Source organism: Catharus ustulatus, chromosome 10 (genome assembly GCF_009819885.2).
Source record: "Catharus ustulatus isolate bCatUst1 chromosome 10, bCatUst1.pri.v2, whole genome shotgun sequence".
Lineage (NCBI taxonomy): Eukaryota > Metazoa > Chordata > Aves > Passeriformes > Turdidae > Catharus > Catharus ustulatus.
This window is the reverse complement of record NC_046230.1, coordinates 8,124,775-8,139,528: the sequence shown is the minus strand read 5'-3', so window position 1 is coordinate 8,139,528 and position 14,754 is coordinate 8,124,775. Positions and strand designations below refer to the sequence as shown.

Here is a 14,754-nt window from a genome sequence, read left to right as displayed (position 1 = left end):
CGCCACCTTGGAGAATTGAGCCTGTCGAGCTGCTTTGAGATGATTCCTTCCCCTCTCCCCCTATAAAAAAATGTCTCTTCCCAAGGCTGATAAACACTGCTTGGTGATTGGCCCTCAATGGATCACTCTTTAGAAAATGAACTGTCAACCCCTTGCCCTGGTATTGATTCTCGTTAGGATCGGCCATAAAGCTGTCAGAGGAGAGGCTGCCTGGAGCCAGGTACTGACAGACCTGCTGGGCTCAGACAGGTCTGCCCAGGGCTGTCTGCTCCCTCATCTCTGCCCAAAAGGCACCACAGAGCACCTGGGCAGCAGGGGCAACAGCCTGGGCCAGGCACTGGTGGCAGTGGAGATGAAAACATCCTGGTGGCCATGGGCTGGGGATGTCCTGTGGCTCTGCACTGGTATCAGAGAGGCCAGGGAAGGGGAAAGACACAGCAAAATGAATGAAATTCTAGGACAGTGAAACTACTCTGTGCATACTAATGCAAGGTGCCTTGCTAATTAATAGCCCTCAATACACAGCTCTCCAGAAGCTGGAAGTAGCTCTCAATAAACAGAACCTACTTTAACATTCACTGTTACTCCAATGATTTTAACCACTATCACAATGTCATTTAGAGGTGTGGACTTTGGGGATATTTCACAATGTTCTACACCAGCAGTAGTTAATAGCAAAATAATTATACTTTGTTCCAAAATTACTTCAGATGAGGAAAAGCTTTTCTGTCCAGACAGTCCCTGTGAGAAGGTTTTGTAATCTAACCATGACCTAAAAGTCATATTTGTGCAATCAAACCTGTTGCTTTGGCCTGCAGACATGGCCTCTGTGCATCCAGGAGCCAAATGTGGGAGCTGGGCATATGCTGTGGGTACCCACTCTGGAACCCTAGGTTATTACTGGTAATTTAGCTCACACTTTTTTCAAGACATCATTCAAGTCCCAGAGTTCATCTTTACAGCAGAATTAGAGAAAGGACTTTGCCTTCAGGCAGCTCAAGCTGTTTGGCTCTGTCCTGCCATGTGAGAGCCAATCTGCCTAATGCTGGTTAAACTTCCCAAGGTTTGGATGGGGACATCCTTGGAGCAGCAGGCAGGACGTGGCTGGGTGTTCCTAAACCCCACTCTGAATGCTGGGGGAAATTGCAGCATCTCAAAATGAGTTGTAAAGGATTTGGGGAAGTGTAAAACAGAGAGAGACACCTTCTAAAAGGCCTTGTGAGGAGTAAGATGGTCTGACCAAATCCTCTGGTCATCTGAAAGTTTCTCTCAGAAATTTTTCCAGCTGATAGATTGCTCTGTCTTTGCCCTGCTGGTGCATTTGCCCACGTTTTGCCCGTGGTGGTGGAGCAGGTGCTGTGCCAGCTGTGCTGTGCCAGCCTGTGCTGAGCCCCCCAGCCCCTCTTTGTGTGGGCAGGAGCAGGTGGGAGCAGGGGCATGGCAACCAGGTCCTGCTGTTTCACCCCAGTGCCTGCTAATTCCCCCTGCTGTTAACTCCTCTTCATCACCAGCCCCACCTGCAGCTCTGCCTGTCTCTGACCCCTGCAGTTCCTGAAAGCTTCTGTGTTCTTTTCCTGAATGCCGGCTCCTTAATCAGCACTGCCCAAATCCCTGTAATTAGGGCATTCAGGTCTGTGACAAAGGCTCCCTTCTGGCTCTCAGGTGAGCTGCCCCAGAGGCAGCCCCAGCCCTGTGCCCCGTGGCCAGGGGCTCCTGGGCTGCTCTGCAGGACAATGGCACCCAGCAGTGTCCTGCCCAAAGCCAGGCAGGAGAGGTCAGCAGGTGACCCGGCCAGAGGTGGAAGTAGGTAGTTAGTTTAGAAGGTATTATTTAAACTTAATAAGCTACAATTACATTGCTTGAACAGTAATCCCTTTGTTTCCCTTTGCTTTTTGCTGTCTTTGAGTTTTAGTGGGGGAAGGTTATTTTTTAATCTGTTGTGAGGGTGCTTGTACTTTTTAAAAATAAGATAAAGAGAATTTTTTCATACTTAGAATGCTTTCATGCAAAGTCTGTTTGCATTTTGTATTTCCCATCTGTGCCTGAACATTAATAAAATTAATTTGAAGGTTCCCGATTAAGATGCAGAATCTTCTTTTTCCCTTTTTTTCTTTCTTTTGAGAGAAGTTGTGTAATACCTGAAACCATCTCTTCAGTCCCCTTAGCTGGCCTGATCTTTTGTGGCCTTGGGTGAGATTTGTGCTGCTTCCTTCTAACTCAGTTCAGTAGCTGGGAGCAGAACATCCTCCCATCATTTCACTCAGCTCTGTTATACCAGTGCTGTAAGTTCTGGAGCAAATAAATGGTTTAAATGGCTGTTTGAATCCAGTGTGGGTTTTAATAATGCTCCTCTTGTGATTGGAGTGATTTTTTTTCAGTTAGTTGTGTCAAGAAAAGACACTCCCACTGGTTTATGGTTGTATGTGTACCTGCTTTATCTGTCTGAACACAAGTCCTGTCAATGTTGGGAGCTGTGACACTTGGTTCAAAGATCAGGTTGTCTTCACATGTCAAACAGGATTTTTTCCCCTCTGTTTCATGGTTAATTCGTGGTTTTTTATTCTTGGCACAGTGTGTTGTATGACATGACCCAGCACGAGGAGTGCAAAGGCTGGAGATGGGCTCCCAGCTGACAGCAGGGGGAAGCTGCCATTCCCCACAGGGCAGGTGCAGAGTGGGAAGTGAGATGCCTTTTGCTAAGGGCCAGAGGGGTTTTGCTGACAGGAGAGGTATGGTAAGACTCAGGGAGATTTGCGGCAAGTGAGGCTCTCAGTTATGTCTTTTCTTCCTGTTGTCTGTGAGTTTTCTGACCCCTTTTAACTCGCATCTTACAGGTTTTTGTTGTACCTGCTCCCATTTTCCTCTTGTCCTTACTCACCATTTCCAGCCTATCAATTAACCCAGTCTCACCCTGATGTCCCTGGCAGGTCTGGTTGTCCCCTGCCCCACTCCAGGCAGCAGCTGCTCATTGCTGGCAGTGCCAGCCTCACCTCCTGCTCTCCAGGCTTGGTTTCTCCTTCTGCCCTCCCTCTTCTCTCCACCCCAGCTCTGCTGGGTCTGACTGGGAAACTTGGATTTCCCAGAACAGGCAAACTGAGAGTAAGCAACAGTCAGCCCTTCTCTTCAGCAGTGTCTGTTCTGTGCTTGGTTCTGAACATTCAAGGATGGATGGGTAAAAGCCCAAATCATTTCTCTGCATCTGCATACCTCTGGATGCTGGGCAACTTCAAATTCCTACACATTTGGCTGAGCAGACTCCTAAATGTCCTCCCTAATGGACTAACTTCTTGTATTAGCTTTTCATAGTGCTCCTTGTCCATTGAAGCTGAAAGCTGAACTAATTAAATACATAACTAGATTACAGTATCGCAGGTGTAGGTGTAGAAGTAGTAATCTATAGAATTAACATACTCTGCTATGTTATTGCCTCCAGCTCAGAGAGTTAGTAGAAGAGGTCTGCCATCAGGAGTTCTTCAGCCCCTGCAATTAAGCAGTGATTAAAAGAATAAGCAAAATCCTTGGTATCTTAATTTTTGATGGTCAGGGTTGGTGGATTTCCTTTTTTTTTCTGCTGAGATCCTGATTTCTGTGTTAAGAGACTTGTTTCCAGTTTTAAATTTGCAGTTAAATAAGTGTATTGACGTTGGCGTTTACCTAATGATGTCTGAAAGTCAATCTACCAAAACACCTCTGTTGTAGCATTTAAATCCCTGTGTGGCAGTGCTAAAAAGCAATTTGGTCCCTCAATTCCAAAAGCAAGTTTGACGAAAAAGTAGCCAAAGCATGAACTTTTTTTTCCTTTCTTGAAATGCTGAGATATAAATGGATTTGTGTTTCCTTTGGTGCTCTGTTGATGCCAGTGGCACGTGGAGGAGTGTGAGGATCCTCCTGCCCTGGTTGTGTGTTGTGTCATGGCTGTGGCAGGTGCCAGCAGCTCAAGTCTCTGCAGGTCAGGAGCTTGTTTGGGAGTGAGATCCTCATTCTGAACTCACATGCTGTGCTTTGTTCTGACAGGCGCAGTAAGTACAGCAAGGCAAAGCAGGAGGCAGATGAGGAGAAGCACTTGAACCAAGGTAAAGGGCCTGGTGCTTGGGGCTTTTGGTTTGGGCTGTAAAACATGGCTCATCTTCTGCTGCCTGGGAAGTAAGGGATTGCTTCCTCTTGAGGCAAATTGGTTTCTGGTTTCCCCTCTTGCAAACATCCTGCTTCAACATTTATTTACTCCAGTAACAGGGAAAACAGAACTATCTGGGTGAAATGTTCTGAGGGTACAGACAGGAGCAGGGTTTGTGAAATGTTTCCAGTGTTCCTTGCTATTGAAAGATACCTGTTCCTGGCCACTTGATTTCTAGGCAGGATTTTTCCCCACAACACTCTGCTAAAGCAGTTTCTGAATGTGCCAAAGGCATTCCTGCAGGAAAGGGAATGTGAACTTCACTGCCTCTTTTCCAGCACTGAATCCTATTGTTACTTCCATGAACCAAACCCAGGACCTGAGCTCAGAATTCCCTGGCTCCCATAGGAAAAAGAGACATGTTTTAGTCTCACAGTCCGTGACAGGCTATGCTAGTGGTGGCAGTGATTTGTGAAGCTCATTAATTGGCAAACGCCTGATTCCTTACATCGATATTGGGAAATATTAAATGTTTACACTTTAAAATATTGCACTGGGGGGAAAAATACTTAAGTCCTTCCTTCCTTATCAGTCATTCCTGGCTTACAATACATTTTTATTGTACACTCTCTTTGCTGTTGTATATCATTAAGGCTTCAGTCTCATATGTTCTGTGTTCAGCAGCATGTAGATCAGTGACTTCAAATAAAACATTTCTGCCTTGCAGGTGTTAGAACATATGTGGATCCTTTTACATATGAGGATCCAAACCAAGCTGTGAGGGAATTTGCCAAAGAAATTGATGCCTCCTGCATAAAGATTGAAAAAGTTATTGGTGTGGGTAAGTGCCAGAACTTTTGCATTTTTTTCTGTAAATACACTTTTAAATTTGCTTTTAGGGAATGTGCGATCCTATGATTTTTGTATGACAATTCTCCCAAGTGTACTGACATAACAGTTTGACAACACAAGTGCATGCTTCAGGCTCGTGACCATGGATTCTTGTGCTGTTTTCTTTAAGGGGAGTTTGGTGAAGTGTGCAGTGGACGCCTCAAAGTGCCAGGGAAAAGAGAGATCTGTGTTGCTATCAAGACTCTGAAAGCTGGTTACACTGATAAACAAAGGAGAGACTTTCTGAGTGAGGCCAGTATCATGGGACAATTTGACCACCCCAATATCATCCACTTGGAAGGTGTTGTTACTAAATGTAAGTAGGTCATTTTCATGACAAGTCCAATTTGGAAGTCACTGAGAAATTAAGTCTGTGTGGTGTGTGCTGGCTTTTTGTTTTTTTTCCTTCTTACCCTCTTTCCTGTAAAATGACAGATGGAACAGATCCACTGATAGCTAATAGGAGGAAATCAGTGCAGGACAAGTCATTAATCTTGTTGTCAGCTATAAATGGGTTTATGGTTTCAACTGATACTCTATCTGTAGGCAGCTTGTACAAGATTTTGTAGAGGGAATTAATACTGCAGGGGTTGGCTTTTTTTTTTATCCCTTCTTGCTATGCCAAGCAGGCATCTTTCACATCTTTGCTAGACTGAGATGATTGTTACAGGATAGGCAAAAGCAGATGGTGAGTGAAGAATTCAAAATGATGGGGGAAAAATACCAAAACAAAACTACACAGTCATATGTTGAAAGTACAAAGCACAGATGTAAGGAGCAAGCCTTTGAAATGAGGCAGGCTATTTTAGTGTGAAACTTGCTTATTTGTTTTCTCTGATTTACAGGTGTGCTAATTTCACTCAGCAGAATTTACCTGGATGATCTTTTGTTTGCTTGGTTTGGGGTTTTAAGTGTGACAGTGGCAGTGCTTGCTGGGTGCTGTCTGCAGGCTAGAGCTGGAAATGCACCTGTCAGGCACCAGTGCTTGGTCTGACCTGACAAAGTACCACTGCCATGGTGCAGGTAGTGTCTCTGCTCCAGCTGCCCTGGGTAGCACGGTGGCAAAGCCTGGCTCTGATTGCTAATCCTAAAAGACCCTTTGGATGCTGGAGCTCAGGGTAGCATGGAAAGCAGGCAGTGGTCTTGTGAGCTGCTGTGAAGCTCACCTTCTTCAGCATGAAGAACATGAATGCAGGGTATTAATAGTGGGAGCAATTAAAATTCAAGATGGATGAAAAGTTAAAAAGTAAAATGTCACTAGAAGAACAAAGTGCCTCTCATAGTGGGTTATCAAAACCATCAGTTCCACTGTAAAACTCTGTTCCTCTTGAATGTCAGTGAGAGCTGATACTTACTCTGCCACTTTTGTTTCTGGAAATCTTAGCCCAGCTCATTTGTGCTGCTGTCTCCTGTCTGCCTTCTCTCAGCAGTTGGAAATGGCTCATACAGCGTGTGGCAGTTTGCTTTTCAAGGCAAAGAGCAGTTTGGACTAATTCTGGCCATCCTGTACTGAGAGCCTCCCTCAAAACTAAAATTAAAATACAGTACTCTGTTTAAATTTGGAAGGTCTGAGTGTCTCTATCTGTGATGGCTACAACAAAGGGAGGAGGGCTATGATCAGGCCGCAGTGTTTGCCTCAGACAGTGATTCCTTTAGCACCTCAGTAAAAGAGAGACAACAGGGGAATCTTTGTGCTGAAATCCCACTGAGGCTGGAAGCCCCTGAGCTGCTAGAGCTCCAGCACGTACAAATGACTGTGTGCATTTGCATAATGCAGTTGTCAGTGAGTTAAAGTGATGGGGAGTTTTCAGCGAGGAGGTGGCAGTGTGACCTGGCAGGGTCTGCTGCTGGCTCCCGGTAAGTGATGCTGGGCACAGCCCGGCTCCCTTACTCGGGCTGCCCTCCTGGGGAAACAGGGCTACTTAAGAACACATTTATCTCCATTTCTCCACGGGCCTGCTGAACATTGTGATAAATGAATGCATTTAATAAACTGAAAATTAAAATGTGAGATAAATAGTGGTATAGATGGGGGTTGAGAGAGGCAGCAGAAAACCATGAATAAATTATTGGCTGCTAGTCAAGTACTTTAATAATTGACTCGCTGATGGTAACTTCTCCCTCCTCTCTCTATCCCCCCTCCCCTGCAAAAGAAGTGCCTGAGTAATGAAATTACATGTTAATGCACTGAAAGAGTCTTCCTTTTTTCCCTTCTACATTGACATAGTATCTTTTGATTGAAGAAGGTTAATTAATACTCATTTAGCTGTATTTGTTCAGTGGAAGGGTTGCTGTCGCAGTTGCAAAGGATAAATGAAACAGTGCCATATGCAGATTTGGTTGAAGTTTTTCCTCTTTCTATCAAAGAATGCTTTCAAAGGTGAATTAGAGGGAGGATGATGTTTTATCACACCCTTTTACTTAAGAATGTGCTCAGCCAAGGTCACTCAGCCCACCATCCAGAGCAGTTAGGTTTATGCAATACCATTGCTTCCCTGCAACATTCAATAATGGCATTTCACAGGCTTGCACGGGACCAAAACAGTGAGAATTTGGATACCAGCAGGGAAGGGAAGTAAAAGCAGGAGCAGTAAAAAGCCTGTAAAGGATAGGTTGGGACCAGAAAGGTGAAATAAGCAATGATGAGTGAAGTAAGTTATGGATCATGCATAGATGCTGCCCTGAGTGAAATGTGGTAAAATGTTTCTGCAGTCAGTCCTTATAGCATATGGTTTTCTAATTAAAAAAAGGTTACTCAGAACCAGAAATCCCTGACAAATGAAGAGAAAAGAATCTTGGTGAAAGATGCACTGAGGTAGAAACTATTAGGGGAGCTTTAAATGCTGCAACATTTCACGGTAGGGTAAGTTTTAGAGATGGTTGTTCAGGAGCAGATCCTTGCTGGTGACAGAAGCAAGGAAAATTAAATAGCTCTGACACCTCCCATGCCAAGATGCAGTGGTGCTAACTACAGTCTAGGTGGCCTGGCCTTTGAAGCCTTCTTTCCCCTATAATGTTCCCTTATTCAGACCTGCTCCAGGAAGTAAGAGCTGAGTTTCTCTGGGACACCATCTTTTATTAAGGAAGAAAAGTTTATAGGTCCTGTAGGTAAAGCATTAGAGAGAGGAAGGTTTGCCATGCCACACAGCACTGATTGTCACATGCTCACTTAACAGTGCTGATCTTGGGGCTGAGCCTTTGCCATTCAACCTTTGCTGAGTTACTGCTGTACTTCTGCCATTGCTCTTTGGTGATATTATCAGACCTATTTCTACAAATATGTCAAATATGCAGTAGGATTTAACTCCATGAAATTATTAGTGTTCCTTGTATGCACCTAAATATTCTCAGTTTCAGCACTGTATGACCTTTATAAAACTCTTAAAGACAGCATGAAGCATTATTTGTGTGTTTGCTGCTGTTTTGGGCAGGAGAGTGCCTAGAAAGTGTCCCCCTGTCAGTAACACTGCCCTTCTCCTCTGGCTGCCCAGCTTGGCCCCTGCTGCAGCATGGGGAGCTGGGTGCTGCTGAGCTCTGTGCCCCACGTGTGACACTGGGCTCTGAATCAGTTTGCCCCTGGCTGACTTCAGGAGGCAAATGACTTTGGCTCATTTATAAATAATGAGAGACACAGAGTACAAATTCGGGACAGAGAAGGTTGAGAGGAACAGACTGTATTTTTCATTCTTGAATCCAGTTGTCTTGGAATACCTTGTAGCTCCTGGCAGCTTCCAACTTGCCTAAAGCACTGATCTTTCAAAAAAGACAGAGAGACCAAAGCATTCACAAATTCCATTTTCTGCTCTGCAAGCAATTTATTACAATAAAGATTTTTGTCAGGTTTGGACAGATCTTTGTTTCTTAGTTCTCAATTATCAATTCATATATTCCTTAGAGAACAGGAGCCACTTTAGTTAAAGACCTTGTCAATGAGTCAACCAAAGGGTTAACCTTCCAGATGGGCCCTTTAAATGTTTCTGTCCTGTAATATTTCATCTCTTGCTCCCCACAGCTGAGGCATAAGCTTGGTGCTTTTCAAATTAAATTAGATTGTGTGAGCCAGGTGTCTTGGCAGTAAAATCATGTGCAAGCCATTTTTATCCCATTAACATTGGTGTTCATCAAGGAATTGTGTTTTTCTTTCTGCACATTCTAGGTAAACCAGTAATGATTATAACTGAGTACATGGAGAATGGCTCCTTGGATGCCTTCCTCAGGGTAGGTGATTTCTTCAAAAGCTAAGGAGATTTTATGCTGGGGAACATTTTCTGTTTTTCTTTCTTTATTTTTTTTCCAGAATGATACTGCAACTTGTGCAGTTTTAAAGAAATGTTTGTGCTTGGGAAATTCTGTTTTCTGGTGTTGCTTCTATCGAAAACCAGAATAAATATAAAGTGGAAGAATATAAAATAAATTAATTTTTAAAATAGCAGGATCTTAAATAATCCATGTTTAATGTGAACAGTTCTGACTTGCTCCGTTTTTGAAAGCATTGCAGTGCTGTAGACTCATTAAAATCAGATTCATTGCAAACAGGGTACTGCATCACTGAAAGCTGTGACAGAACCTCTGGGTTTTTGCTTTACTGGTGAATTATAGGCACTGGTGAGGAGAGTGAGGAAATAACTTTGCATTTTATCTGAGAGAAGATGGGAATGCGTAGCCCTGCTCTTTGCCGATTTCAGCAGTGGCAATAATGCAGCTTTTAGCTTAATGCTCTGTGATTTTCTGCTTTGCCCATCTGCAGAAGAATGACGGCAGATTCACAGTGATCCAGTTGGTGGGGATGCTGCGTGGCATTGGCTCGGGGATGAAGTACCTGTCTGACATGAGCTACGTGCACCGGGATCTGGCTGCTCGCAACATCCTGGTCAACAGCAACCTGGTGTGCAAGGTGTCCGATTTCGGCATGTCCCGCGTCCTGGAGGACGACCCCGAGGCAGCCTACACCACACGGGTAGGGAGCCAGGGAATGCCCGTGCTGCTGTGCCTGCATGCTGCTTTTGTCTGACTCTGGGGGAGGTGACAGTGGTTTGTTTTAAAATAGTCTCAGTCACAAGTGAAAACCTAAATCACAACCTAAAAGTAAACATTGGCCCAGGCTCCGTAGCTCCTATAAATTGATGTGTTGTTGCTGCTACAGCAGTGGCCACTGCAGTATTTCTTTTCTGAGGATGTGACCCATGTATTCCTCTTGTTCCTTCATCATGATAAGGCATGTGACAGGAATCTGATGCCAGAAATTAGAGCCTGGATTCTGTTCCTTCTGATACCTACAAACATGGTTTCCAAGTGGCTGGTCCTACTCACATTTGATACAGCAGGTGTAAACACACCACAAAAATATAAAAAGATGCATCCACTTTTGCCCGTCACAAAGCCAGTCATAAATTTGACTTAAGTGATTTGGATTGGGAAAAGTGTTAGGCCTGAGTTCCCATTTTTTGTTTCTTTCCCATTTTATCTATATTTCAACATCCTGCTGTTAGGTAATTTTGCTAAAGCCATTTTAATATGCTGCACATGGAATAGGGCTAATGCAAGTATTCTGGCCACAAAACAAGATCCCAGCCATTACCAGCCTTTGTACCAATACCTCTGATATCAACATGCACGAAAAGAGAAAAATGTCGGTTTATAAAGTCTCCTTTTTTAATTGCTTATTTTCTTCGTTTTTAAATATCTGCCATTCTCCATCTGTTCTCCCTAGTGTTGAGTTTGTTTGCAGCACTCAGATCTTGCTGTTTAATCCCAACACTCATCCTTTAATGGATTCACAGCTCATTACAGGGAAGGAATAGACTCCTGTAGTATTAAATGCTGGCCAGCCTTGGTATCTCTCACTCATAAGGGTGGCAAGTGGAAGAAGCAGAAGCAGAGGTCTGAAAAGCAGTATTCAGGGAAATCAGAGTTTAGACAAGCAGACAAGGGCAAGACAGAAATTATTGAAAAGCTCCTCTTTGAATTTAGCAAGTGGAGATATGGTATTGTTTGCTCTCAGGGGTAAACTAGAGAGAGCCAATGACATTTGCTTTCCAGTCATTGTCTTCATGTGGTATCAGTAATGAAGGATCAGGAATATTTGGATTAACTCCACTGTGCTCAAGCAGCTAAATATAAAGAGCTTATTGACAATTTTTAGAATGACAGCCATGTATAAACAGTGTCAGTGCATCTGTGTCTGAAAGGAGGAATAAAGCTTTTGCATTACCAGAGAGGCTGCAGTAGAATGCAATTTTTAAAGCAATATTTTTTAAGAGAATGATGCGTTCTGCTCCTGTTAGTAACTCATTAAAGCGAGAGCATCTTGCAGTCACCAAGGCACATATTGCCACAACCTGATTCACAAAGGGCCTGATGCAAAGGCTGAAGCAGCCAGGAGAAGGACCCCTTTTGATTTCCCTTGGCTTTGGAACCAGTCCATATTAAACACTTGGGAGATATAGTAGAACAATATACTACTAAGTATGCACACACTGCACTCAGTTATGGATAAAAGCTATCTAGGAGATGGCTGGGAAAAAAACTACCAAAATAAACTTAATCAAAAAAGCATAAAAGCAAATGAAAAAAACCCTGAAAACCTTTGTTCAGCTTAAGTCATTCCCCAGATGGAACTGCAGGAAACCAAAGGCTCAATTAAAAACACCTTGCATATTAGCATAAACAAAAGGAGAAATCTCTGGCCTGGGATCACTCAGCTAAGGCAAAATCAGATAAACAGGATGGAGTGAGTTCCTTTTTAAACAGTGTAGGACCTCAGTGGCCCAAATCAGATGACCAAGTGTTTTTATTTGTTTAAAAAGAAGTATTTTAAGAAAAGGCAGTTTTCTCCAACAGGTATTAAAAGCAGCCTTGTACCCTGGTTTGGTGTTGAACTCCTCCCCAGGGTCTGGGAAGCCCAGAGGCTTGCTCGCCTTCTCACAACTCTGGTAGGAGTTGGGATGTTGCCCATGGGAAACACCACTGTATTCATAAATCTTCCCAGTTTATCCTCTCTTTATTTTACCTTTTTGAAAAGCAAAATGTTTATAATCCCATTTTTCTGAAACAGGCCAAACAGGTCAGACAGGCAAGCAAGGAAATAGTAATTAACAGCATGTACTTATTTGTTTTGTCAACTAAATCTCTAATATATACTTTGTAAAACCCCTGGCTCGTTCTCAGGCTTCAGCATAGCCCTAAGCAGAGATCCCTTGGAGGGCTGATAAAAATACATGTTACAATTTACTGGTTTGCCTCCTCATGACTAGAGAAAACAGATGGGCAGCATTGCCTCCTGGTTGGATCTGACAGCTTTATGGCAAGCAGGAGAGAAAGTGGAGAGAAAGTGGGTGCGTCTTTAAGAGGGGTTCTGGAGCTGTACCCAAAAAACCATTTAGTGTTTGGGATACGTAGAGCAGTGTCAGCCACACACCCTGCTGCAGGAGTGACTGAGCAGGCTGTGCTCCTTTCCTTGGTGGCAGGGTGGCAAGATCCCCATCAGGTGGACGGCTCCCGAGGCCATCGCCTACCGCAAGTTCACCTCGGCCAGCGACGTCTGGAGCTACGGCATCGTCATGTGGGAGGTGATGTCCTACGGGGAGAGGCCCTACTGGGACATGTCCAACCAAGATGTGAGTCTGCTTCTGAGCTTCCCCTGCCTCTTCTGTCCCTTCCCCTCCCCATGCCCTTATCCTTGTCCTTACATGTCTGCTGAGGTGTTTCTGTGGCAGTTGCTGTATGGCTGTTTTTTCAGGGAACCTCCCTGGAGCTAAAGTTCCTTGAGTATTCAAGCTTTGTCTAAGGTCATGGAATAGGGGATTCTCAAGTTAGGGTCTGTACCTTGTGCATGGAGTCTATTTGGTTTGGTCTTTTAAATTTAAAAAAAAAAAAGCAATTAAAGAAAAATGAGGAAAGGGAAACAAATATATTTAAATTGTCAAATCATTGTGCTGTCAAGAGAAGGAAGATTTGATTATTCGTAGTGTATCTTGAGTTTACTGAATGTCTTTAAGAGATGAGCACTTGAATTTGATTTGGCTTCCTATTGGTAGTTAATTCTTGAATCTCCACTATGCTTATAACTCTTCCAGGTGACTTTATTTCTTGTAGGATATCTAAATCAACACATAGGAAATGCAGTTGTGATTATCAGTCAGAGCATCCTTGTGGCAATGGCAGAGCTGCCCCCTGAGGGCATTAAAAAGCAGCTTTTGTAAATGACCATTCTTAAATTATGCATGTCCTGTTTAACCATACCATCTGGACTACTTCAGTGTGTTCCAAGAGGGACTGTGCACAATGGCTGCTGCTCCAGAAGAGTATTTAATAATAATGCTAATAAGAGCTTCTGCTAATAGAATTTTTATTAAATGGAAAGAAAAATCCCAGTGAGAAGTGAGGCCTAGATTATCCATAATTCTTTTCCCAGGGGATTTACAAGCAAATAAAGGAAGAAGAAAACAGTAATCTGAATATACAGCCATGGGAGTGTTTAAGGCATTTTACAAGTCATCTGCTTTCTTCTGTGGAGCTGAATGTTTTCAAAGAGTGTCTAGATGCGGATGGCATTTAATCTAAATGGGGGTTATAATTTTAATTTCCTTCTGATGTGAAATGTCTCTTCTGGCACCCAATCTTGCCTTCCTTTTGCTAACAGGAAGTCATCAAGACTTAGCAAGAAAATAAAACACCAGATGTGTCTTGGTTATATCAGGCATGTCTGCACAGCACAGTGGAGCTCCCTGCAACAAACAGAGCTGGTTTTATTAGAGCTGTTTATGTTAGGCTGGTGTTCTCTGTGACTGTACACTGTAGGCCATGTTGAAAAGCTGGCTTGAGCAAGACAGGGAAAGCCAATATTACTGTGTCTGCTCACTCTTTACAGTCCATAGCACATACATGCCTTTTTTTTCCTCCTTAATGATGGCAAGAGCAGTGCTTCTCACAACAAAGCAGAAGTGGATTTCAAATTATACTCAGTGTCTGTTGAATCAAGAGAAATCAAAAGGATCTTCATACTTTCTGGAGGAGTGAGAACCACTTTGTTTGTGGTCACTGAATAGCTGCTAATAATGCAAGCATATCTCTCACCTTGTCCTCCCAGTGGATTTTAGCCACTAATTGGACAAGTCCAGAAGGAGGGAATTTAGTGCAACTCAGTCTCTGAGCAGTTCTGGTCTCTAGTCTCATGGTGAGTCCTGCCAGCAGTGTCATATTGATTAATTCAGATCTGAAGGCATCTGGGTCATGTCCCTGTCATGTCAGAATTGAGTTCTGGTCGTGTCCCATTCTCCTGAGAGACCTAAGAAGCCATTAGAGCCTCTGGAGTGCTTTTTAGAGGGTTTGAAGTGACTTCAGTCTGACTTTCTCTGGGTTCTATAAAATACGAAATACACACTCAAGATGTGTTGGGCTGTTGTAAAGCTGCACAAAAGGGTTCCCATCTCTGCATTTTGTGGCTCAGAGCATACAGCAGTGAGAGAAAAGGTTCCCTGCAAGGCCTCTATTACTGACAGAGATGAGCTAGCCAGGGAGGACAGGGGGAGGAAGTGATCAGCTGGGCCTTAAAAATGGTGGGGAAAATACAGTCTCAACATCTTGCACCCAAAACTGACTGATAGTAAAGACTTGCAGTAGAGCTGGTGCTTCTCCAGCCCTCTGTCCAACAAGGCTAATTGCTTATTTCGAACCAGGGCACTTCTGTCATCCCTGTGTCCCATGTGCTTTTTTGTGACAAATTGCCCTGCCGTATCTGATGTCTTCTC

The 14,754-nt window shown here is 43.6% G+C and overlaps 1 protein-coding gene across 1 annotated transcript in view; it reads left to right on the top strand.

Moving 5' to 3' along the window:
- EPHA4 (EPH receptor A4) overlaps positions 1-14,754 on the top strand; it is a 103,597-nt gene that overhangs the window by 80,551 nt on the left and 8,292 nt on the right. The window contains exons 9-14 of the mRNA XM_033068587.2: positions 4,015-4,073; positions 4,842-4,955; positions 5,136-5,321; positions 9,162-9,223; positions 9,753-9,962; positions 12,472-12,621. Coding sequence (XP_032924478.1) covers positions 4,015-4,073; positions 4,842-4,955; positions 5,136-5,321; positions 9,162-9,223; positions 9,753-9,962; positions 12,472-12,621 — 781 coding nt within the window. The remainder of the gene's footprint in view (positions 1-4,014; positions 4,074-4,841; positions 4,956-5,135; positions 5,322-9,161; positions 9,224-9,752; positions 9,963-12,471; positions 12,622-14,754) is intronic.